Source organism: Argopecten irradians, chromosome 2 (genome assembly GCF_041381155.1).
Source record: "Argopecten irradians isolate NY chromosome 2, Ai_NY, whole genome shotgun sequence".
Classification (NCBI taxonomy): domain Eukaryota; kingdom Metazoa; phylum Mollusca; class Bivalvia; order Pectinida; family Pectinidae; genus Argopecten; species Argopecten irradians.
This window is the reverse complement of record NC_091135.1, coordinates 33,164,445-33,191,203: the sequence shown is the minus strand read 5'-3', so window position 1 is coordinate 33,191,203 and position 26,759 is coordinate 33,164,445. Positions and strand designations below refer to the sequence as shown.

Here is a 26,759-nt window from a genome sequence, read left to right as displayed (position 1 = left end):
ATGCAGAACTCTAGGACAAGTAGCGATTTATAGGATTTACCTCTATTTCCCCTATTGGGCCCGCCCCTCCTGCCCCCGGGGGGTCAGAGCCAAAATTTATATAAGTTCTGTTCCTATTCCCCTAAGAATGTTTCTGGCTAAATTTGGTTACAATCCATGCAGAACTCTAGAACAAGTAGCGATTTATAGGATTTACCTAAATTTCCACTATTGGGCCCCACCCCTCCTGTCCCTGGGGGGTCAGAGCCAAAATTTATACAAGTTCTGTTCCCCTTCCCCCTAGGATGTTTCTGGCCAAATTTGGTTACAATCCATGCAGAACACTAGGACAAGTAGTGATTTATAGGATTTACCTCAATTTCCCTTATTGGGCCCCGCCCCTCCTGTCCCCGGGGGGTCAGAGCCAAAATTTATACAAGTTCTGTTCCCCCTCCCCCAAGGATGTTTCTGGCCAAATTTGGTTACAATCCATGCAGAACACTAGGACAAGTAGCGATTTATAGGATTTACCTCAATTTCCCCTATTGGGCCCCGCCCCTCCTGTCCCTGGGGGGTCAGAGCCAAAATTTATACAAGTTCTATTCCCCTTCCCCCAAGGATGTTTCTGGCCAAATTTGGTTTCAATCCATGCAGAACTCTAGGACAAGTAGCGATTTATAGGATTTACCTCAATTTCCCCTATTGGGCCCCGCCCCTCTTGTCCCCGGGGGGTCAGAGCCAAAATTTATACAAGTTCTGTTCCCCTCCCCCCAAGGATGTTTCTGGCCAAATTTGGTTAAAATCCATGCAGAACTCTATGACTAGTAGCGATTTAAAGGAAATGTTGACGGACAGACGGACGACGGACGACGGACGGACGACGGACGCCGCGCCATGACATAAGCTCACCGGCCCTTCGGGCCAGGTGAGCTAAAAATGTATGTCTCTGATAATTAAAATCAAAATAAATGAATATCCAACTAAATTATTTAGTGTTAGACTTAAAGAACACAAACATATCTAGACTACATATCATATATACAATAAATATCAGCAATCTACAGGCGCGGATCCAAGGGGGGGCGGACCCGGCGTACGCCCCCCCTAAAATAGGAGAGAGAAAAAAAGAAAAAGGAAAAAGAAGGGGAAAAGAAAGAGGGGAAGGAAGGAAAAGAAGGAAGAAAGAAAAAAAAAGAGGGAAAATGGGAAAAAATTAAGGAATTAGATAAAGAGTGAGAATTAGACAGAAAGCTCCATTTCCTACCTTTACCGTTTGATGTTATCATTTTAAAATCTAAATGTATTCGACTTTGTGGTACATACATGCATGAACATACTTGTATCCAGGCGCAATGGAATAATTATAAATTTTTTTTCGTGTAAGTTAAGGTTTTATCTCCATCACTTAAAAGGTACAATGTAAATCCCTTCAGGTATTTACTTTTTCCAAAAAAAAAAAAACGATAAATTCCCAATATATTAGATAATTTATTGTCATTAATATTCAATATTGACAGGTTATATCTCGATATCCTTAGCAAATAAAAGAAAAGGGGCAGGGGGTGGGTGTGGAAAGAATTGTAAGCTGGCCATGAGTATTCGCTGTTTGACTATATATCATTCCCTTCGTTTTTCCAGGTTGTAAATGATATATTACACATTTTTGAATCAGCATTAAAGTCCCTGTATTAAATCCGACTATCAATTCACAATATGTGTGCTCATACTTTCAAAACGCCAGTTACAAGATCACTACTGACGCCGAATGCTTCTAGAAGCCTTTATTTGTCCTAAGAAAATGTGTGTAAAGAAAAAAGTGGAATGCGACAGAAAATGAGAGCTTCTAGGGTCTGGGTGCACCCCATGGCCAGATGCCTTCCTTTTTTGTTTCAATAAAAACATATCTTAACGATAATGTTATAAGATAGGCAAACGATGTTAAAAAATTAATGCACATGACAAAAGGCTCCCTATTAGAAAACAGGATGATAGCAATGGCTCCTGGCACCTTATGGCCATAGACAAGACCACTAACCTTCTTTTCTTTCATTGTCCAATACACGAATTATGAAGATTGTGTAAGTTAGGGAAAATAAATTATCTAATCTGACAGATAATGTATAAAAGTAAAAGCTTATATCGTTAAAAAAGTTCACATACACTTTCATTAGTCCTATAAAAACCTTCAATAGGCGGACCCTAGCTGCAATATTGTAGCTAAAAAGACTTTTAGACTGAAAATGGTGTCTTCTTTAGAGCTACAATTGTTCCCTATTACTTCAAAACCTTCAAAAAAGTATGAAAAACTGTGCCCGAGTGATTTTCGGAGGCAGTGCTCCACTACGATACATAGGGACCAATTCGTACCCGGCCTAAAGGCATAGTAGGCCGGGTAAGTATATTCGTTCTAGGCGGCCCCCAGACCCCCATCCTTTTCTTTGCTTCGTACCTCTATGAATAGATATTCAGATTTTAGGCAGTGCAATTCTATAACTTTATATTCAAAATATGACATTAGACGTCAAAAATAATAAACGAACATTTTTACATGGCTTCAATTATTTTTTGGAAAAAGTGTACATTTATTCGAGGGCTTCTGGGGGCCTAGGCGGCCCCCAGACCCCCGCTCCGAGGGCTTCTGGGGGCCTAGGCGGCCCCCAGACACCCGCCCTTCTTCGCTTTAAATGTCCATATAAATATTAAGATTTTGATATTGCAATTCTGTAAGTAAAAAAAATTCAATCAAAACTTCAAATAAAAAATATGACACGAAAACCATAAATAAACATCCTTAAATGGCTTCAATTATTTTCTGGAAAATGTGTTCATGAAATCCTCAGAATGCAGGATTTTGCGCCATTTATTCGAGGGCTTCTGGGGGCCTAGGCGGCCCCCAGACCCCCGCCCTTCTTCGCTTTAAATGTCCATATAAATATTAAGATTTTGATATTGCAATTCTGTAAGTAAAAAAAATTCAACAAAACTTCAAATAAAAAATATGACACGAAAACAATAAATAAACATCCTTAAATGGCTTCGATTATTTTCTGGAAAATGTGTTCATGAAATCCTCAGAATGCAGGATTTTGCGCCATTTATTCGAGAGCTTCTGGGGGCCTAGGCGGCCCCCAGACCCCTCGCCTGATTTGCTTTGTCCCACGCCCCCTCTAACCTCAAAACCTAAATCCGCCCCTGATCTATGCGATAAATATATTTGTGGACAGGGCATGACGTGTTTGTATGACTGGCCAGGTGTGCAAACGTCTGCAGGGTAAATCGACGCGCCTTGGCGTATACCGGAAGTATATCTTTACATGTCACATCCGGGTTAAATCTAGAGGTCACCACCATGGCGGAGTAAGTAAATATTTCGCACACGCTTTCGCTATAACTTTACAGTAATTATGACCAATATTATATCACATTAGAATGTTTGTATGTACGTTCACATTTAATCCAGAAAGGATAATTCTTAAAGAAGCGTCGAATGATAACACATGAATGTAGGAAACCATTCCTGATGATGAATTTGTTCAACAACATACTGTAAGTATAGGAGAAACACCGAAAACTGTAGATTAGTCAAGATAATGGACAATGCGAGGCCTGAAGGGCCGAGCATTGTTCATTATCTTGACTAATCTACAGTTTGAGGTGTTTCTCTGACTTAAAACATGGCACTCAGATGTACAGTGCTAACTATGGCTATTGTGTAACTAATCTACAGCTACAGGTAAGGCCTTCAACCACCTTTGACACTGAACATGTCAGCACAGTAACTGATGTACTGCGTATGTCTACTCTGGTCGTGCATGCATAGCATGAATTTTTCATGAAATTCCATATCAATGTAATTACCAGAGAATTTTTTTTTGAGTTTGAGTTCTTTTCATTCTGAGTGAAGCAGTACAAGAGGCAACATGGCAGACAGTGCAGATCAGATCTTTACGAAGTCAAACTATCTAAAATGTTTATCAAATTTCCAATAAGAGAGTTTATTTTGTGATATGTTAATTCAACTGCTCTTTATGTCAGAGGCAGACCATTAGTGGATTCTAAAGGAAACTACATTGGAATTCAGTGAAAACGGCAAAGTGAAGAAAAGAAAGCTTAAAATTTCAAATTTGTTCATTAGGCTTTGTGATTCTTGGATAAGGAATTATACTGAAATTATTCAATTTGGAAAACGTGGATTTAAGTGTTACATATTTCTATCTAAAATTAAAACATCATTGTAGGAATGCCTGTGCTGTCGAAATACTAAAAAGTCTTGATTTTCGACACAAGGAGCAATTTTATGCGTTTTGGGTGATGTGATTAGATTTATGCCGATGTCCACGAATCAATATATAAAACAGAAAACATGTAATAATATGTATATTTAAGTTTCTGTTACATTTATGTTGAATATGATTACATCTACTTGTTATTTATCTGTCCAATTTTACAATGCTGCATGTAGTGTCACTCATTACCTTTCATTGTACATTAGTTTACCTGAAACTGTAGATTAGTTGAAACTAATCTACGTCTACAGGTAAACTAATGTACAGTGAAAGGTGTACTAATCTACAGACAGAACAAGTACTTGAACAATAGTCGAAATAAAGTACTGGGGACAACAAAAGATGACATCATAGCCATGTTTTAACGTTAACGTTACAATAGGCCTACTGGTACTGTAACAGTTTAACCGTACTGTAATATGAATTTAAGGCAAAGCCTCAGAAGAGCGCACCTACATGTAAAAGATTATAACATCATAACTTTATATTGTCTATATTTTTCTATGAGACTAACAATAGAATATTTCACTGACATGCAAATACTATCGATAGTTAGAAAGAATTCAAAACAATCCAAATGGAATAGTTCAATATACACGTACTTCAATCTTGTTTTTATCAGATGCAGAGAAAACTTGGCAACATGCCATGCTATCAAAAATACGCGCGAATCTGTGCCGTCATCTTTGGCGACAGGTTTTGTGACGTCACTGCTGACGGTGCCGTGCGCTTGAGAACATACACAGTACATATTGGACAACTACATTTATTGTGTTGTTCTTGTACATGTGTAAATTAAAACTACTTACAGTAATTTTAAAGCGTATACTGATAACACATTTAGTCTAGTACAGAAATTTCAAATCTCGTCGTGCTGATAACGAGAATTAAAACATGGCTGCCTTCATGGAGGCGCGAGACTTTTCCCGCGGGGCACAATTTCAAAGTCCAAAGGGTACTGGAATGTATTGGAATCTATATGCTCACACATGTGTTATGGTTAGTAGAGCTTCGATCGCTCTTGTAATACTCCAACAATGTTACAGGCTTACAGTCGGTAGGCTATTAACACAACGAGACACTTTTGAATCATTACGTTGTCTTTAACGAGAAGTTTCTCAATGTTGTGCATCTGATATTGGATTACAGAACTTCCTACACTCTAAGTATAACCAGATATAACAGTTTTTCCCATTGCTGACAAAAGTAAAATAAAAAAGATGTCGTGAATTGTCATTGTGATTATGACGTCATAGTCAATGATCTGACGTGACGTCATCTCGTAAGTCAGTTAAAATAAAGATGTCAAGGAAGAAGAAGGTGTCGTCATCTCTCAACACAACGTTGGTGCCGGACAAACGAGACAAATGGAGCTACCGAAGCTAAAAAACATCAGAACTGGCAGCAAGCGGGCCATAACACGCCTGTTAGGAAAAATAGAGGATTTTAGATCAAATGACGACCTCACCGGAATCCACACAGCCTTGGCATCGATACGAGAAAAGAAGGCAAATATCCAGACAATCAATGAACAGATACTTACCCTAATTGAAGAAGACGACATTGCCAAAGAATTCGAAAACTCAGATTAGACTCTAGTCCTATAACACGAGAGGTCATTGGTCAGCTTTTTCATCTCCCATCATGTGTTTCAACCCCTTACTCGGTACACTCTCAAGATTGGGGGTCCATAGTGGATCTGTCACTGCGTGATGGTGGTGGGTGTCCAGCTACAGGTGTCCTTCTTCAGTACTGCTGCCCTTATGGTCCTGTCGGACAACCCTTAAATACAGATATATTGCTTTCTCAACACAGTCTGTGCACAGAAACTAGGTCTCTGCCTCCAACCTCAACATTGGGTAGCTCCATGTCCAGCCCCATGCACGCCTTACATTCCATCAACAGTGCTACACTACTCTTTTCCTCCCATGGGACTGTTAGCTCAATGATGACGATTTTCTTCGTTCCTGATGACCAAAGAACCGATTCTCCAGTCTGAGGTTGGTGGGGACAATATCTAGAAAAGTTAATTTCTGGTTGAAACCTACAGCCAGCCCCAAGTCCCCTGCCTGGCTTGATGATTCCAGTTGGTTTTTCAGATCTTGTTTGTTTCCCCTTCCCTCTCAAACCTTTTCTGTGTATGATTTGGCCTTGGTTGACTGGACCTGGTACTCTTCCGCTCTATCTCTTACACATCAGCCTGGTCCCTTAGGACTTGGTTGTGGCGCCACGTATATTTCCCCTGTGCTAATGTCATATGTATATATATGTTGGAGAGTTTCTCTCTGTCTGCACAGAGGGCAGTTTCATGTTTCGTGGTCCCATCTATGGAGATTTGCTTGTGTTAAGTAGCTCATCATACACAGATATCTTTATTGGACTTTATTTGCTGACTGTGTCACATGTGCCAAACGTACTGTTTCAAAAGTCTCTCATCATGGTTTAGCTCTACTATTGCCCATGTTTATATTTTCACAGTAAATTGCTTTTGTACACAAAATATACAGAAGCTTCTTGAACTACAAAGAGGGCTGATAATTGATCTTGATTATAAATAAAGCTCTTAATTTAATGTACATGTTGTAATTATGATAACGCTGATTGAGAGAGATTTGGCACTTTGGTTCTGGTACTGAAACTCAGAGTTTTTATATAGACCCTATAGCTATGACATAGGTGATTTGATCATGAGTTATCATCAGTGTTGTGTATTGTAATTTGTTAAATTCAAAAGCACAGGTCAACCTGCAAAAATCAGATGGGTTGACAGTACTGAGTAAAAATGTAGTGGGATGGACTGGGTCAATCATTGGAGAGCAGGTATTCCTATATAGCTAAATATATTTTATTGTACAGTACGTATACCTCGATCATGATTAAGCAGTCGACAATTTGGCTAGTGTTCAGAGGTCCTTGGTTCCAAGCACATGCATGCATCCACTGAATTTTCATATTCAAAATGATTATCATCCAAAACCCGAGATGACAGTACTAGTCAAGGCCGTCGTCTTGAAAACACAGTACTTCCAAACTTCTCAAAGTTGTACGAGTGCAATTTATTGCTGAAATTTGCCTGAAATGATCTTGACAATAATTAGTTAAAGGTCCCAGTGACCAAATGTTATTTTTGTGTCAATTCAAAATCTAAGATGGCTGCCATTTTGAAAGCACATTTTGAACTATTATATAATTACATGTAATACTCCAGTTCTACCAGTGCGATTTAGTTCAAAATTTACCTGAAATTATTCTGCTTCTTAGACATGCTTCTTACCAAGTGTTGGTATAGTTTTGGTTCATTCCAAAATTCAAATGGCTAGCACAGATGCTAAAATGAAAACCACATTTTGTTAAACTTCTTCTTCAGATCTGTTCTGATTTGTTTGAATGTAAAGGATAGCCAGTCCAAGAAGTGTTGCCATTTTTAGATACACAAAAAACATTGCCCAGATGTCGGTCCAAAATTTGAAATGGATGCCAAAGTCACCATTTCATGGCATTTTGAAAATCATATTTTTAGCCCACCATCATCAGATGGTGGGCTATTCAAATCGCCTTTCGTCCGTGGTCCGTCGTCCGTCCGTCCTTCCGTCCGTCCGTCCGTCCTCCGTCCGTCCGTCCGTCCGTCCGTCCGTCCGTCCGTTAACAATTCTTGTTACCGCTATTTCTCAGAAAGTACAGAAGGGAGCTTTCTCAAATTTCACATGTAGGTTCCCCTAGGGCCCTAGTTGTGCATATTGCATTTTGGGACCAATCGGTCAACAAGATGGCCGACTGGCGGCCATCTTGGATTTTGATAGTTAAAGTTTGTTACCGCTATTTCTCAGAAAGTTTTGAAGGGATCTTTCTCAAATTTCACATGTAGGTTCCCCTAGGGCCCTAGTTGTGCATATTGCATTTTGGGACCAATCGGTCAACAAGATGGCCGACTGGCGGCCATCTTGGATTTTGATAGTTAAAGTTTGTTACCGCTATTTCTCAGAAAGTACTGAAGGGATCTGTCTCAAATTTCACATGTAGGTTCCCCTAGGGCCCTAGTTGTGCATATTGCATTTTGGGACCAATCGGTCAACAAGATGGCCGACTGGCGGCCATCTTGGATTTTGATAGTTAAAGTTTGTTACCGCTATTTCTCAGAAAGTTTTGAAGGGATCTTTCTCAAATTTCATATGTTGGTTCTCCTAGGGCCCTAGTTGTGCATATTGCATTTTGGGACCAATCGGTCAACAAGATGGCCGACTGGCGGCCATCTTGGATTTTGATAGTTAAAGTTTGTTACCGCTATTTCTCAGAAAGTTATGAAGGGATCTTTCTCAAATTTCATATGTTGGTTCTCCTAGGGCCCTAGTTGTGCATATTGCATTTTGGGACAGATCGGTCAACAAAATGGTCAACTGGCGGCCATCTTGGATTTTGATAGTTAAAGTTTGTTACCGCTATTTCTCAGAAAGTTTTGAAGGGATCTTTCTCAAATTTCATATGTTGGTTCTCCTAGGGCCCTAGTTGTGCATATTGCATTTTGGGACCAATCGGTCAACAATGATGGCCGACCGGCGGCCATCTTGGATTTTGATAGTTAAAGTTTGTTACCGCTATTTCCCAGAAAGTACTGAAGGGATCTTTCTCAAATTTCATATATAGGTTCCCCTAGGGCCCTAGTTGTGCATATTGCATTTTGGGACCAATCAGTCAACAAGATGGCCGACCGACTGACGGCCATCTTGGATTTTGATAGTTAAAGTTTGTTACCGCTATTTCTCAGAAAGTACTGAAGGGATCTCTCTCAAATTTCATATGCATGTTCCCCTTGAACCCTAGTTGTGCATATTGCATTTTGGGAGTGATCGGTCAACAAGATAGCCGACTGGCGGCCATCTTGGATTTTGATAGTTAAAGTTTGTTAACACTATTTCACAGAAAGTACTGAAGGAATCTTTCTCAAATTTTATATGTAGGTTCCCCTACGACCCTAGTTATGCATATTGCATTTTGGGACAGATCGGTCAGCAAGATGATCGACAGGTAGCCATCTTGAATTTTGATAATTGAAGTTTGTTACTGCTACATATCTCAGAAAGTACTGAAAAGATCTTTCTCAAGGTTCATATATAGTATGTAGTAAAAGTTTGAAAAGCAGGGAAAAGATCCCTCTTTCTGTTGTCAGACATAGATCATTCTTTGGTGGGCGCCAAGATCCCTCTGGGATCTCTTGTTTTTGTATGTATACGTAGTTCTTTTCCAATTTAATTGTTGCATGCAATTGCAAGCTTAAAGTCACAATATACGTGTAACTAGCTGCAAAGAGTCAAGTTAGATTTGGATCTCGATATTCTTACTGGTATTAGTAGATGTAGTAAAATTAAGCAATATCAAGAATATTTATAATGGTTTGGTGCAGCAGTTGTTGAAAGTCGCTGCATGTAGACATGCCTTCATTTAAAACTGGTCGCCATAGAAGTTAAAATTGTTGTCGAACAGAAGTTGGAAAGTTCATGACCCATTCTCGGGAAAGTTCGGAAAAACGTCACATTGCTATGAGTCACATACTTACGGTAGTCACATGATGGTGTTTTTTGCAACTACATGTCAATGCCTGCTAACTTAGGTTTGTTTGAAAAGTGTGACCCACTTAGCTATGTATTTTCTCCAAATCATTACTACCCATCTTGACTTTGATTTAGTCCTATTACTGCATGATTTACAACAGGATATTTGTTCAAAATTCTTCTAAATCACGAAAAAATCATACTGATACAGATATTTGGACGTTAAGGTTGTCAGGTGATGGTTAATGTCCATGGGCCTCGTGTTTAATACCTAGCTCACTCCTTTGTCAAAACGCATCAGAACTTTCAAATTATTGAAAATAAATGAAAGGCAGCAGCAGGTATCCTAAGTCTGATGTTACTTTTACAGCCCACAAGACCGAAAGATAAAAGATGCACAGATGCGAGCAACTATCAACCAAAAACTGGTAGAGACAGGTGAAAGAGAAAGGTAACAACAGGTCAACTCATTGTCTTATGTTAATTAAGTTGATATCAATTATCATGAGGCTTAGCTTATGAACGTTTAGTAATCACATCTTATTTTTATGATTTACTTATATTATATACCAACATAAAACAGTTATGTTGATTTCTGAAAACTTTTTATTTGATATTATTAAGGAGTTCTGAAACTTGCATAGAACATATATTTTCCATATATATATATATATATACCGGGGGTATATATATATACTGCCCTGGAAAAATCTAAGTTTCCATATTGTCCAGTAAATATTGCTTCTGATGGCCTTTTGTTAATGTGAATGTTTTGTTTAATAATCTGCAATAGCTGATCACATATTATATATGTTGTTGATGTTCAGATTAAAGGAGCTATTGAGAACACGACTTATTGAGTGTGGATGGCGAGACCAACTGAAGGCACATTGTAAAGGTATGGTGATGGTTTACAAAAAATGCATGGTTACCTGTACATGAATTTTCTGACAACATAAATAATGCTAAATAACACTCATTTAATATCTTATCAATTATAAGAAGGAAACATTAAACTATATGTTCAGCCAAAATCCACATAGGTAAGAAAACAATTTGTTTATTTATACATTATAATATGTCTTACTGCTAACAGGTGAGTGATCATTATTCTTTATCACACAGTCATGTACTATAATTGTATATGTCCATGTACTAAATGATTTCAATCGATTTATTTTGTTACAGAGGTTGTAAAAGAAAAAGGTTTGGAGCACATCACTGTGGACGATCTAGTACAGGAAATTACGCCTAAAGGCAGAGGTATGAGATGGCAACAGTAAAGACAAAACATAAAGCATTCGCGTACATACAGAGCCTAGATACTGTGCATATAAACCAACTTATTTTCATGGTGACATCATTCAATATTTCCAGACATTTCCACTTTCTCACAGCAATATACATTTTGTGCATGTATTTTAGCTATCAGGCCCTTTTTGGGTCTGCTTTAGCAGCCTGCATTCAAAACATTTTCGCAACAATTTATTATTTTGATTTCTATCAGACCTGAAACATAAATTTGTATTGCACATTAAAATACATTGGTTTATTGTTTAGGATACATGTTTTTATTGTATAGAATACAATAATTGTAATTAATGTAGGGGTAACACTATACATGTACATTATGCTCTTGATAGATTGATTGATAGCAAAATGTTAATTCAATCAATTGATGACAAATTCAAGTCAATATTATACAATTATTGATATATCCAGGCTTTTGAATAGTTAAAGATAGTTTCTTTTATTGGACTATAATTTGGAAAAAAAATAAGCAAGGGAAGTAACTCTCTAAAGCAAAGGACTACACTTTAACAGGTAGGCATCTGATAATATCAATTGCCATGCCTATTTTAGTTTTCCAGTATACAGACAATGTATCTGCACTCTTCAAGGCTGCATAAAATTAGGACTTACAACAAATATAGACTAGGATTTCATTAAGTACCAGGTATTCTGTAGAAAATTGTGAAGTTATTTTCTGAGATTTATTTGTTTCTCTATTCAACAGCATTAGTACCAGATGATGTCAAAAAAGAACTACTACAGAGGATACGAACATTCCTAGCAGATCAATCGAACATCTGATATTGGCAGAAATCAACATTTGAATTTTTCATTACTATGAGAAACAGGCCAGTCAGCAAGTTTTTGATGTGGAAATGAGAAAAAGAAAATGGGACTGAATAAGTCTCAACATGTCTGTTATTTACCATTGATTACATCCAATATATGTAATGTCTTGTACACGATAGAGTAACATATTTATAAGTTTTTGTTTTATTTTTTAGATGTTTTTTAGGACTTTTGAACATCCACATTTAATGAAAACCTTTTGATTAAATGATCAATATCACAAAAGTTTACACATTTTGTAAGATACTGCTGTCTGATTCCAATAATGGACAAATAAGTTTATTTCATGTGATAGACTAACAGAATCGTATATGAAAGGATCTGTCAAGTGGACTCCAGTGAAAGATTTTGGTCGGTCAATGCAAGGTGTGCCGAAAATTGATGGCCAAAATCTTTCACAAGGATTGAGATATTCCTGTCCGCAAGAAAGATCTATGTTTAATTCTTTTTCACCCATACTGTAATGAAAACTTTCAGTTGTTATTAAAGCACCTTCATCACAGGGATGTCACAATGAGTCAAAATTAATGATGTCTTCGACAATGGTCACTGCATGTATTGATGATGTCAACTCATTGTATATATATAAATAGCATATGTGTAAGCAGTCTTTTCCCTACCACAGTAAAAGACAGTGATCTTTTCACTACCCCAGTAAAAGACATTCATGCGATTACTCTGACATGAATGGGAGAAAAAGAAATCTATTTCCTATAATAGGTAAAGGAATCTATTCTGTGCAATTGACAAAGAAATCTACATATTTTTGATATCACATGCAGTGATTCTTTGCAGAGTTGATCCTATTGACACTTTTTTCTGGCATGTGGAAATAATAGAAAGATTCATTTTCATTTTGATGTTTTGTTCAAAAAGAGTTTGTTTGACATGAAATGATTATGCAGGAACATTCCATGTAATTTTAGTTGCTCTGCAACAGAATCCTGTTGATAGTATATTCCTTCCATTGTTATAACAGAATACTCACACTAACCTATCAAAGAGGCTTGGATCTGTCAGAAGTAATGCTAATTAGGTGCACCTACCTTTAATTGTGTTCCTATAAGAATTTAGTGCCATTGATCCTATAAACAAGAAGCTGGTAATCAAGTTGATCACCAGCATTAACTTAATAATCTGCATTATGTCATTTCCATTGGTAGTTTCCAGGTACTGACTGCTGGTCGGTGGCTTTTCTCCAGTATCTCTGGCTTTCCTCCATCTTCCAAACCTGGCACATATCCTCGAATGATCCTGGCTGTTAGTTGAATGTGAAACCAAAACAAACCGACAAATGGTTGAGCGTTACTTTAGTTTGAGTAGTTACAAACATCCAATTTTATAATGCAATACTGGCTTAGAGTCTGGTGAAGTGATCGTAACGTTGTATCCTGAATCAGTATCAAACCATAGCTCATTTAGTAGAGCCAGGTTCAAACACTGGTTTATCCTCCTCCTCTGTTTCAAAACATGGGAAAGAGACTTTGAGGTGCTGGGTAGTGACACTGGACTCGGTCCGTCATCAATGCCCAGTATTTCCGATGGTATAACCTTTTTTTTTCTGTTGCAAATATTTCTTGGTGCACCAATTAATTAACAAGACAGATCTGGTTAACTTACTAATTGAAATTTGTGTATTTTGTTATATTTCATCATGATCATGATAGATAGTTACGTTCAAATTTTTTTATGAATAGATGTTTCAGTATCAATGAAATCCCTACTAATATAACTCCTTATAGAACTAAATTATGGAGTTTACGATTTACATTTAAGGTAGTAAAAGAATTTCATTATTTTGAAATTTTGTAAAACATATTTTACATTTCTAAATGATGTGAAATATATATTGTAGCCTAGCTAGTAGTTTCAATACTGCTAACACAACATAGCTGATATGTACACACACAATGAAAGAACAAATCTTATAGGAAATAATATCTAATTGTCTCTTAACATAACACTATCTAGGATACGTTTTTGAGATTTAAAAAGAACTATTAGGTATTCAAAGTAGATAAGACATACCAACACTGTCTCTAACTACACCTTGTTATTATAAAGTATCCTATTAGAATCACCCAATTAATTTCATTAATTAGGTGTGCTATGGGATAAAATTGTATATTTTAAATGTCAGATATGATTGCCTGTAATTTGTTCACAATCCATGCATGACTTAGTAAACTAAGTAATTATGTATATAGTCGCTGCAATATTGTAGCTCTTAAAACTTATAAGATGGAAATGGTGTCTGCCGATAGTTTACCAGTAGTAGGTCAGGGGCATGTATATTAATTGTAGGTTAAACAAACAATCAAAAACACTGTGTATTTTTATTTAGAAAATATTATTAAGAACATGTTACCAAATATGTATAATATATCATCTTTATCTTATCTTTTTGTGTATTCCATAAAAAGTTTTAAGATTCAAAGACACATTTACTGTTTAACAAGAAAAATATCCAAAATCCAATTGCATATAGGTAATACAATGTATATATCAATTTTGTATATACAACCAAAATACTGATATATTTCACTGCAGATATGGAATGACCAAGTTAAATCAAACCAATATACAAACACAGTAAAACAAAAATAATATTTTGAGGAAACTTCTGATACAATCATATCTTACTTTCATGCTTGTAGTAGTCTAATCAAAATAGTTTGACAACTTAAGAATGTTCAAACTCAGAGAGAATTGTTGAAAATGTTTCAGTAGTCTTGCTCTCATCGTAACCATGGAGAAGTTTGAACACATTTTGTTACCGTACATGTAATTATGGAGATGTATTTTCACTGATCATGAGTTTAATATAGGATAATGCAAGCTGTTATTTTTGTAAGCATATTCCAGTAACCTCATTTGTTAATTTTCACTAAAAAAATTTAATTTTGATAAAAAAATCTTTACTGTAGCTTTATAGATTGACAAATTAAGTTAAACTTAAAACACATTGTAGGAGTTATTTTCTTTCTTTCTTTTCTATTTTTTGTTTTGTTTTTTTGTTGTTGATTTTTTGAGTGATGATAAAATATGCTATCATTAATGGTGGGCCAAGTTGTCATTTATTACTTAACAATGCTTATAAAGTATTTTATCGAACATATTGAATATCTGTGGTGCAATGCAATTATTATAAATCTTCTAGCAGTAACAAAAACCGAAGCTCACATTTATTTTGAGGTGCATTACAAAAACATATTCCTTTCTCCAGTTCATGATAATTTTCTTTGAGATGCATGTACATATCAAAACAATGATATATCTGGTATATATCAGAGGTTTAATTGTTGGACTGACATTGCTATGTAGGTTAATGACAACTTAACTCTCCATAACCGATGCCAAAAGTGGAAATAAAACTTTAAATAGAAATAATGTCATTAGAATTTTGTTGGTCTTAAATTTGACTCTTGTCAGTAGGCTACATGTCTATAAATCTGCTCATTTGAGCAGTATTAAATCTTTATTAAATGATATGTTTGCCCTTAGAAACTAGTATGTTAGTTTTCGTTTGTAATATTGGCGGTATTGTATAGAACAAAAATCCTTACTTTCTAGTGTCAATAGAATGATATAAACATGTATACATTGTATGTAGCATATTAATTCATATTCGTTTCTTTTTGCACAGAATGAAATCAAGAGTTAACTCCCCTCCTACCTCTTCTGTGCCATTCTGATCTATTCACAGGCTTTGGACTCTTTCTGTGTCAGTATTACACATACATAGTGAGAAAAATACCAGTAGAGTCAAAAGCCTGTGATCTATGAGATCAAATGGAGATACATATGATACATATGATACAGTTGTTTCATGCCTTTTCAGTCAACAGTCAAAACTCTTTTCCCGAGGTGTTGTGACCAAACTGATGAACTGTTTAAACAGTTTATAGGGTTGGTCCCAACACCGAGGGGAAAGAGTTTCGACTGTTGACTGAAAAGGCATAAAACAACTGTTTATTTTCAGTTATATAGAGAGTCAGGTAACAAAAAATGTATACTATAGCCTTATAGCTTTAGCATGTTTTGTTTACTTTGGGGTGGAGAAGGTTTCCCTTTTGTATTTTACTTAGGTAGTACTGTTGTACCAATGCAATGGCAGTACTGCTTCCATGTCATGTCCACAAAAATTAACATAAAAATGAGGTCTTAAAAAAGTTTTTGAAAATGTTGCAATACCCTTCTGGTTATAATTTATATTAGATAAGGATTTAAATTTTATGGCAAAATAATTAATATGGAAATATAACAGATTTTGTTCTCTCACTTTTTATGATATTGTGGATTTTGTTTTGACACCTTAGCTTGTTTTGAAGTTTTGAAATGCATTTGATATGTCTGAAAATTTGTCCTAGGGTATAAGCATTTTTCTAAGCAGTGAGTTTCGCAATCATTGATTACATTTTTTCTGGGTTTTTTTCATTTGTTTTTTCCATACATCAGTTCATAATATTTGTATATTTCAATATAGTGTAAATACTGTACAATGAATATGAATATATCCCAAATAAAAGGGAATTGAACATGTCTCTACATGGTTGAAACTTGGACAAATAAATGATCACATTTATATTGTATTGACTTCTATCTCATTAACGTGTCAGTGTGTTATAATTACATTCTATATAGCACCATTATAGGATAGTCACAAATAAAAACAGACTATGCAAATCGCTTTTTAGCCCACCATCATCAGATGGTGGGCTATTCAAATCGCCCTGCGTCCTTGGTCCGTGGTCCGTCGTCCGTCCGTAAACAATGCTTGTTATCACTATTTCTTAAAAACTGCTGCAGGGATTTTGTTCAAACTTCACATGGAGGGTCCCCTTGGTCCATATTTGTGCCATACAGATTTTGAGGCTGATCGGAAAAACAAGATTGCCGCCAGGCAGCCATCTTTGATTTTGGCAGTTGAAGTTTTTTATCGATATTTCTTGAGAACTACTGAAGGAATTTTGTTCAAACTTCACATGGAGGGTACCCTTGGTCCCTTGTTGTGCCATACATATTTTGGCTGATCGTAAAACAAGATGGCCGCCTAGCAGCTATCTTTGATTTTGGCAGTTGATTTGTTATCGATATTTCTTGAGAAAAAGGGATTTTGTTCAGATGGTCCGTTGTGCCAGAGGCTGATCGCAAGATGGCCGCCATCTTTGATTTTGGCAGTTGAAGTTTGTTATCGATATTTCTTGAGAACTACTTAAGGGATTTTGTTCAAACTTCACATGGAGGTTACCCTTGGTCCTTAGTTGTGCCATACAAATTTTGAGGCTGATCGGAAAAACAAGATGGCCGCCAGGCGGCCATCTTGGATTTTGATAGTTAAGGTTTGATATCCCCATTTCTCAAAAAGTGCTGAAGGGATCTTTCTCAAATTTAATATGTAGGTTCCCCTAGGGCCCTTGTTGTGCATATTGCATTTTTGGACCAATCGGTGAACAAGATGGCCACCAGGCCGCCATCTTGGATTTCGATAGTTAAAGTTTGTTATGGCTATTTCTCAGAAAGTACTGAAGGGATCTGTCTCAAAATTCATATGTAGGTTCCCCTAGGGCCCTAGTTGTGCATATTGTGATTTATGACCGATCGGTCAACAAAATTGCTGCCAGGCAACTATCTTGGATTTTTATATTCAAAGTTTGTTATCGCTATTTCTCAGAAAGTATTGAATGGATCTTTCTCAAATTTCACATGTAGGTTCCCTAGGGCCCTAGTTGTGCATATTGTGATTTGGGACGGATTGATCAACAAGATGGCCGCCAAGGAGTCATCTTGGATTTTGATAGTTGAAGTTTGTTACCGCTATTTCTCAAAAGGTACTGAAGCGATCTGTCTCAAATTTTATATGTAGTAAGTTTGAAAAAGTTTAAAAAGTAGAGAAAAGATCCATCTTTCCTTTGTCAGATGTAGATCATTCTTTGGTGGGCGCCAAGATCCCTCTGGGATCTCTTGTTACTATTTCCCTTCTGATTGACAGCATTCTGGTCTGTCAGAATTACCGTCTGATCTGTAAACATTGATCGTTTTGGTTACTAACAGAAATAGAATCAGCAGATATTATTAAATGTATCCATGTACGTGAAATTCTTTTTTCAAGTTTTTGTAGTTATCCATACTGGTGAATCAAGAAGGGCATATTTAATTTAATACTGTATGTTATTCACCACCAGAGGCCACAGACATTTTGCCGATTTAGTTTTTAATTAAAGTTTTAATTATACAATTACAAATAAGAGCCCAAAATAATTACTAGAAATTTACATAGTACGTGAATCTCTGTAATTATGTCACCAAACTTTATGATTTCAATTGATTATTCAAGGACGTAGATGACTTATAAATCCTTGCATTACTGCATTGGTTAACTCGTACCAAGATTTCAAGATTTCAAGATTTTTTACTCATTCATGTACATATGCAACAAGGGGTCAAAGGAACAAAAATAATAATAATAAAATAAAAATAAAGAGGGAAATAATAGATGAACACAGTCATAGACAAATTTAGATACATTGAAACTAACAATTCTATGTTTTCCTTATATTGTTTAAAGAAGCTTAATTACTCTCTGAATAATACTAGTTACTTTTCTTAATAAAGCTGTATTGCATGCAGTAAACATTCCTTTCATTTTTTGAGAATTTTGATTAGTAACTGAGTAGTATCTTGGTATATAAATTTCTCGTAATGCTACAACAGTTTCATTATTACATACATATGGTACTCATCTCCAACACAAATTGTACAGAGAGGACATAACCTTTCCTCGCGAGTGATGTTATTCCATCTGCCTGTCTCTATAGAGAATTTTAAATTAGAAGTTCTAAATTTACACAGATATTTACGTTGATTATGATTCAGCCAGTTATGGTTCAAAATTGAATTGAGACTTAAATAAAGAATACATTTGTTCTCGCGAGGAACTGTCAATTTCATGATACCATTTTTAAATAAATTGATCTTGTAGTCTTTGTTTAATAATTGTTTTAAGACAATTTCTATTAACTGTACAAGATAGTTGAAGTGACCAAATATCATTAAACCCAGTATCATTCAATATATATCTAATATATGATAAACACCTAGAACTGAATATTGAGTCCTGATGCAACCTATATAATAATTTATACATTGTAGTAAATAATTTCGTTTCCTAGGGAAACCTACACATGGAATTTGAGAAAGATCCCTTGAGAACTTTTTGAGAAATAGCGGTAACAAACTTTAACTATCAAAATCCAAGATGGCAGCCGGTCGGCCATTTTGTTGACCGATCGCTCCCAAAATGCAATATGCACAACTAGGGTCCTAGGGGAACCTACATGTACACATGGAATTTGAGAAAGATCCCTTGAGAACTTTTTGAGAAATAACGGTAACAAACTTTAACTATCAAAATCCAAGATGGCCGCCTGTCAGGCATTTTGTTGATGATCGGTCCCAAAATGCAATATGCACAACTAAGGCGACAGGGGAACCTATATGTGAAATTTGAAAAAAGATCCCTTTAGTACTTTCTGAGAAATAGCGGTAACAAGCTTTAACTATCAAAATCTAAGATGGCCGCCCGTCGGCTATTTTGTTGACCGATCGCTCCCTAAATGCAATATGCACAACTAGGGTCCTAGGGGAACTTACTAATGAAATTTGAGAAAGATCCCTTGAGTACAATCTGTGATTTAGCGGTAACAAACTCTAACTATCAAAATCCAAGATGGCCGCCTGTCGGCCATTTTGTTGACCGATTGGTCCCAAAATAAAATATGCACAACTAGGGACCCAGGGGAACCTACATGTGAAATTTGAAAAAGATCCCTTAAGTACTTTCTGAGAAATAACGGTAACAAGAATTGTTAACGGACGGACGGAAGGACGGACGGACCACGGACGAAAGGTGATATGATTTGTATAGCCCACCATCTGAAAAAGCTGATGATGATGGGCTAAAAATGTACGGCCGAGCTATTCACAACAGTACTAGTATTTACGTTACTTTGCGAATTGCATATCGCACAAACTATATAGAAATGTTTTTGCATTTATTATTATCATTTTTATTAATTTTCCATATTTAATTTGACTATCAATGAGCTTCCGTAAATATTTTTTAATAAACAATAATGTAGAGGTCCCTCTGTCGTGTACGTCAGCAAAAGACAATTTCGGATTTTGATAGTTAAAGTTTGTTACCGCTATCTCTCAAATGTCATATATGTAGGTTCTCCAAAGGCCCTAGCTATTTGTGCATATTGAATTTTGGGACCGATATGTCAACATGATGGCCGCCAGGCAGCCGTATTGGATTTTGATAGTTAAAGTTTTTTACCGCTATTTCTCAGAAAGTAATGAAGGGATCTCTCTCAAATTTCACATTTAGGTTTCCCTAGGACCCTAGATGTGCATATTGCATTTTTGGACCGATCGGTTAACAAGATTATTCTCTTCATTTCCTCCAATTTGAAGATTACATAAATAGAATAACATACATGTAATACAATAATGGCTGTACAAAGAATAATGTAAGTGATGTGACAGCTAGTTGAGTAAATGTACATACAACTATTTAGAACTATCTATAGTGCATTATAATTTGATGTTTGTTATATATATCTCAGAAAGTACTGAAATGATCTTTCTCAAATTTCATTTGTAGTAATATGTAGTAAAAGTTTGAAAAGCAGAGAAAAGATCCCTCTTCTCAATGTCAGACGTAGACCATTCTTTGGTGGTTGCCAAGATCCCTCTGGGATCTCTTGTTTTTTTGTTGTTTTTTTTTTAATTGTGCCTGTATTAAACTGTTACCATGCACGGATTATATTAAAATAAGAAAATTAATTTATAGCTTACATTCTACTGCTTCAACTTCAAAGTATGATCTTACTCAGTGTAGTAGATTCTAGCTAGATTGCATATTTTTTAAATCGGAATTCGGGCACCTGTGGTTAATATTTATTTACATGTAACTTAAAGGCCCACTACCTTTCCGGAGCAAAATTTAAAGGTTTCTTAAAAACATTAATAACAAAAGAAAATATATATCGATGGCTTAAGATGAGGTTATAACACCAAACATATGTAAGATTTCCTGTCTAATGTACGATAACAGTGGAGATTCATTTCGCTGTTTTGCCGTCTGGCGCAGTGATAGTCAACTACCGCGCGGCATTTAGCACGACGGCGGGAAACATAAAACGACCCGCGTTATGAAAATTAACAATTTATTTATTCTAATTAAACAGTTCTGAAGGTGATGATAAGTGTGCTAGTAAACGCATAGTTAATAACTTCTGCGACTCTACAAAATTATTGATCTCGTTTTACATTCCTATTTCAAAAATTAAAAGCCGTTTCGGAAAGGTAGTGGCCCTTTAAATATGTACCTATACGTAGATTAAGATAAATCTTTTGTTAATTGGTAGCTAATTAGAGAACGGAAAGCTATGTAAATAACTTTTTCATGACATTAATAGATTAAAAAAAAATACAGTACGATTATAATGATGATCTCACATCAAAGTGATCTTCGTCTTCGATCAACGACAAATTGTACGTAGTGAATCGAGTGTGTAATGAAAACAAACGGAAGTGATCTCCGACGACAAATCGAATGCTCCCGATCGGCAGAGCATGGTTACCGTGACGTCACAAGTACACAAAAATGGCGACCATGTGAAGTCTACGTGCAAGTGTCAACAACGGATATGCATAGTTTTACTATGTAGATGTGATAATATTGGCAAAACGAGTACAAGCCAGTCAATAGGCAGTAAGGATTTAAGATGAAATTCAGATGAGTGGGGAAATATGGAAACTCAGAGAAATTATGGTAAGTGAAACATGTTTGAAATGGCATGCTTGTCATGTTGTGAAAGCTACTGTACAGTAGCAGACGATTTTTTTTGTCGCTGTACGTATATACGTACTGACCGTTGCTAATGTTATCGTGGCGTCCGTGAAATTAATGGGCTTTTCATGCCTATTTGCTTGGCTCTTACATGTAACATATAGTTTCTTCTGAAAATAAACGTATCAGTAATTCAATCACCGTTATCAAGTACTGGTGACACTACATTAGGCTTGATGAAATTTTTGTGTTCAACCCAAAAAGTTACTGTACAACTAACTGGAATGAGATTGATATCTGGTCTCCAAAGCCCATAAACACATTGACCAAAAGGAATAACAGGAATATTTCTATATTATGCATGCATTAATGGACAAATACTAAACTCTGATACATGTAAACAATGGTGAATAATGTCACGAGAGAGAAAATGGAATGAATGTGGTGGTGTTATGAAAGAGAAAGAAAGAGAGAGCAGTTAAATGAAGTTTAAATAATGCATTTAATTAATATCATATTTATACTACCACAGAAAAGTTTTATGACTATAGCCTGTTATCTCATCCATTTATATGTGCTTGTTTACATGCATGATAACATTTGTTGAAATGAAAAAGGTTATGGTAAATAAGTATCCTGATGGTACATATGTTGTAGATCTATAGTCAAGTGTATTTACAATTTCAAAAGATACTTGGATTTCAACAATAATACAAATTTTGTGGTCACAATGTTAGAAGCTAATTATATTGATCATTTTCATCTCAATGTACAGATTTAGGTGAATATCAAACTGACAGCAGATTGATGAACCTCCAGCAAAATAACTTAAGATATGAATTAAAGTTAATGAGACCTATTTTGAAAATTGCTATTTAAAGTAACTTTTGGAATTAAAAATAAAATATTAATATTTTGATATATTTTCTGTGTTTAAATATTCAATATTTTGGTCTTTCAGATGTGCAGGCTGCGGAGCGGATATTCCGCAAGGTGGTTCACCCAGGACTGGACTCAATGCGAATCGTTGATAGGAATGGCATGCCTATTACTAGTGCACCATCTGGATATACAAATTATTTGAAAAACAAAGCCTTTACACTGAGTCCTCGAGGTGTACCAACCAGGATCTCGAACCATGTTTACAATGGACAACACACTCACATTTCCAGATATGGTTCATCGGTAAGGATGTCACAAGCTCAAATTCAACAGTTTTAACGTTTTATGTCACTGTCACAATTTTTACTTAGAATAAGCATTAAAAAGGCATTATTATGAACCAAAGTTAACTTCCAATTTTGCATCATAATCAAAAATACAATGTACCACCCAAGTAAACCCGTCTAAAAAGACCACCCATGAGACAAAGAAAAATGGACTGTAGTATGCATGTGGTCTTTATACACAAACTAAATCTTGTTAAAAATGTCTATTTTTCATTTGGGACCCAAAGTGGTCTTATTAAAGGCCCACTACCTTTCCAAAACAACTTTTAATTTTTAAAATGTAATGTAAATGTAATGTAAATGTAAAACGAGATTGATAATTTCAAAAAGTCGCAAAAGTTATCAACTTACCGGTAATGCTACACTTATCATTACCTTCTGAACAATTTAATTTAGATAATAAAATGTTAATTTTCATAACGCGGTTCGTCTTATGATTCCCGCCGTCGTCCTAAATACCGCGCGGTAGTTGATCATCACTGCGCCAGAAGGCAAAACAGCGAAATGAAACCCAACTGTTATCAGGTATATTACACAGGACATCTTGCATAAACTTCATGTTGTAACCTCATCTTAGACCATCGATATATATTTTCTTTTGTTATTAATGTTTTTAGAAACCTTTAAATTTTTTCCGGAAAAGGTAGTGGGCCTTTAAAGTGAATATAGTCAGCCAGAGAAAACCAGTCTAAATGTGTTCATTGGCTTCCAAGAGTCCTTACATAGTCAAGTTCTGCAGCTTATGTTGTCCAACCATTGAAATTATGGAAAAGCCCATGTAAATTGATTAGCACAGTTCTAAAAGAAATTTCGCTCAACTCTTTGAAAATGAGGCTGCATGGAAATGTCAACACGGTCATTCTGTATCTGTATTAATATAAATTAATTTCTGTGCATGCAGAGTGATTTTGATGGAAAAGTTCATTTTTCTATTTCATAAGAAATTATACTGGATATCGTAACACGCTTTTTACTGACTTTAGTGTTCCTTTGCCCGACTATTCAATATTAGCATGTGAATGTTATAAAGAGAGTGTCATCCAGGTACTTTTAATTGCAATCAAGAAAATTCATACATACATGTATTATTGTTATTATTGTATATATACCAAAATTTTAAGTCTACACTTATACTATATACATAAATGTATAATGATTATGCATTTAGATCTGTCATACTCGTTAAATATTGTAGACACTACATTATAAACAAATAATCTCACTACCCAGGGTAACACTATGCCAAGCTTTTCAACCAATCAATACACACAAGGCAGTTACTGGTACTTTTTACTGTTGAATACATGTACACTGTGCATGAAACTGCCTAGTCAACCACAATCAAAATCACTTGTCCATTTACAAAGTATACATACAGGATCAGTAGGTAAGTGCTTTTTTTCGCTAAGCCCACCAATGATTGTAGGGAATCTATGGAATATATATGTAAAATGTATACAATTGTGTTCAGTACATTTCAGTGCCTGTATGGTATAATGAAGTGGAAAAGCAAGTGTACATATCTGACAGCTAGCACAAAGCAGCTAACTCCTGGTGTATTGGGTTTCCATTTTGCCAGACTCCTTTTGTCCTTTAGAATTTATTGTTTTTATCTAGCTAAGTTCTAATCAATTCCTGCGAAAAGGTTAAAGCTTTCACTTTAAACCACATACAGTGCTCACTGTAATTAGCGCTGAGGGTGCTTACAAAGTTGTAACAAATGGGGAAAGGGGGAGGGGGCTTATATCACCAAAATGTAAATTGTGAACAAAAAAAGTCTGTTACAGTTCATGTAATATGGTTTAAAATGCTGATGTTTGAGGCATCATATGTAGTGTAACATCACTAAATCCATGGGATGGGGGCGTTTGTACAACTTCTGGAGGGCACTTATTATCTCGAATACAGTAATAATTGTCGATAAAATACGGGTATACTGTTTACTGAGTTTGAAATAATTTCCAGTCATGAATTTTTACCAAATTATATAATGTGTACATGTAGGTATAAAAAAGGTTTGTTTATCTTTGAACTCCAATCATTAACAGAAATGTAACTGAACAACCAAGGATTTATTAGATTTTTAGGAAATTTTAGGGACTGGTTATTAAAATTACAAATACCGTATTCGACCCAATAAGCGCCCAGGGTGCTTAAAAATTGATAAAAATGAAAAGGTGCTAATAAGTCAAAGCTATTGCAAATCTTTACCATTTTATGTAATTTTGGTCCTTATTTATGCCTGGGCAATCGAAATTGAGGCCTCAAAAAGGGGGAGGGGCGCTTATAGGGTCATGGGTGGAATACAGTAAGTAATTGTTTTACTTGTGAGTTTTATGTTACCAACAGAATGAATATTTGCCCATAAATTTGTGAATATATATCTTTTCTGAGATACTTGTCATCTATCATATTGTACATTTATATCTGGTAATAGAAAATACATTATACAGCAATTATTGGTTTTGCATTGATGCAAATATATCCAATTGATGTCTCCTTTGCAAATATAATTTTAAATATAATAAATAAAAGCGTAGTTCTAATTTGATATTTAACAGGTGATTAAAGTGGATTGAAGACTTTAAATGGATTGAGAATTTTGTTAAAACCTTTTAAACAAGATCTCACAACTAAACAATTGTACCGGACATATGATATGGTGCTGACAGATAAGTTGGCCTGCTCAGAAAAAACTCTTTGTGTTAACATGTTTGACAATTATCGTTCAGTGTATTGTGGGGTAATGAAGTGCAAAACATGGCCTCCTTTGTTAACGATGTACATGGTATTAACCATACCACTGGCTTAAATACAAGTATGTAATTATACCAGAAATATATGTAATATGTATATATGTTTCTGATCATACCATATATCAGTTAATGAGCCAGACTTTTTGATATTGATTGAAATGTTCAGAACTATTTGATAATTCTCAAATTAGTCTTTTAGAGTTTACTGTATATATATATATACATGAAATGGTGAATGTACAAGAGGAAGGTCGTTGAGTTTTATTTTTTATATACATGTATATATATATACATGTACTTAAATAATAAATTGAAAAATATGTTTATCATAAAATAGTAAATCCCAATCTTACAATGAAAAGCTATTATCTTCTGAAATAAGCCCTAGACTTTAATAATGATTAAGTGGTGAAGTTTTGAAGTGAAAAGTTTAAGGCCCAATTCTTTCCTAAAATATAAGATCTTTTTGTATAGCATTCAGTTCTGCATTTAAATGTTAGTATGATAGTAGAAGATGAGCCTTGAATTAAGTGCTGTTCTTCTCCTGAAGTGTGAATATTGGATGTTCTGAACTGTGTTTTGACCTGTTTGTCTATTATAATTACTAGTAATGATAACTACCTTTAGGTCTTGCAATTACATGCTATTACATTCTGCAGTAAACTTGTCTATTAAGACCTGACCAGTAGTACCAAGAAAAAAAGTATTATGGCCAAGTGGTCTTCATATACAGAAAAAATTGTGCTGAAATTGACCCTGAGAAAATTATCTTTTACTATTGATAATAATTAAAGGCAAGGTTTGACTGTATATGTTTTGAAAATCAAGTTTTCATTCTAGACCTTGATGGCCAGACATTGCTAGTACAGTAAATAAATTAAAATGAATGACAAAATCAAGGTCGCTAAGACACTCTTTATTTAACTTAGGAGGTAATTCACTTACTTGTTCTTGGTATTACT

The 26,759-nt window shown here is 35.4% G+C and overlaps 1 protein-coding gene across 2 annotated transcripts; it reads left to right on the top strand.

Annotated features, from left to right (window-relative positions):
• The first annotated feature begins 3,244 nt into the window (after positions 1-3,244).
• LOC138315217 (transcription and mRNA export factor ENY2) lies at positions 3,245-16,538 on the top strand. Of its 2 annotated transcripts, none has more exons than XM_069256072.1 (5): positions 3,245-3,336; positions 10,182-10,262; positions 10,639-10,709; positions 11,000-11,074; positions 11,829-16,538. In XM_069256072.1, the coding sequence occupies exons 1-5, from the start codon at positions 3,329-3,331 to the stop codon at positions 11,903-11,905; spliced, it is 312 nt and encodes a 103-aa protein (XP_069112173.1). In that variant the 5' UTR covers positions 3,245-3,328; the 3' UTR covers positions 11,906-16,538. The 2 variants fall into 2 exon arrangements, with proteins under 2 accessions (XP_069112173.1, XP_069112172.1); XM_069256071.1 differs by lacking the exon at positions 3,245-3,336 and adding an exon at positions 3,488-3,525.
• Positions 16,539-26,759: the final 10,221 nt, after the last annotated feature.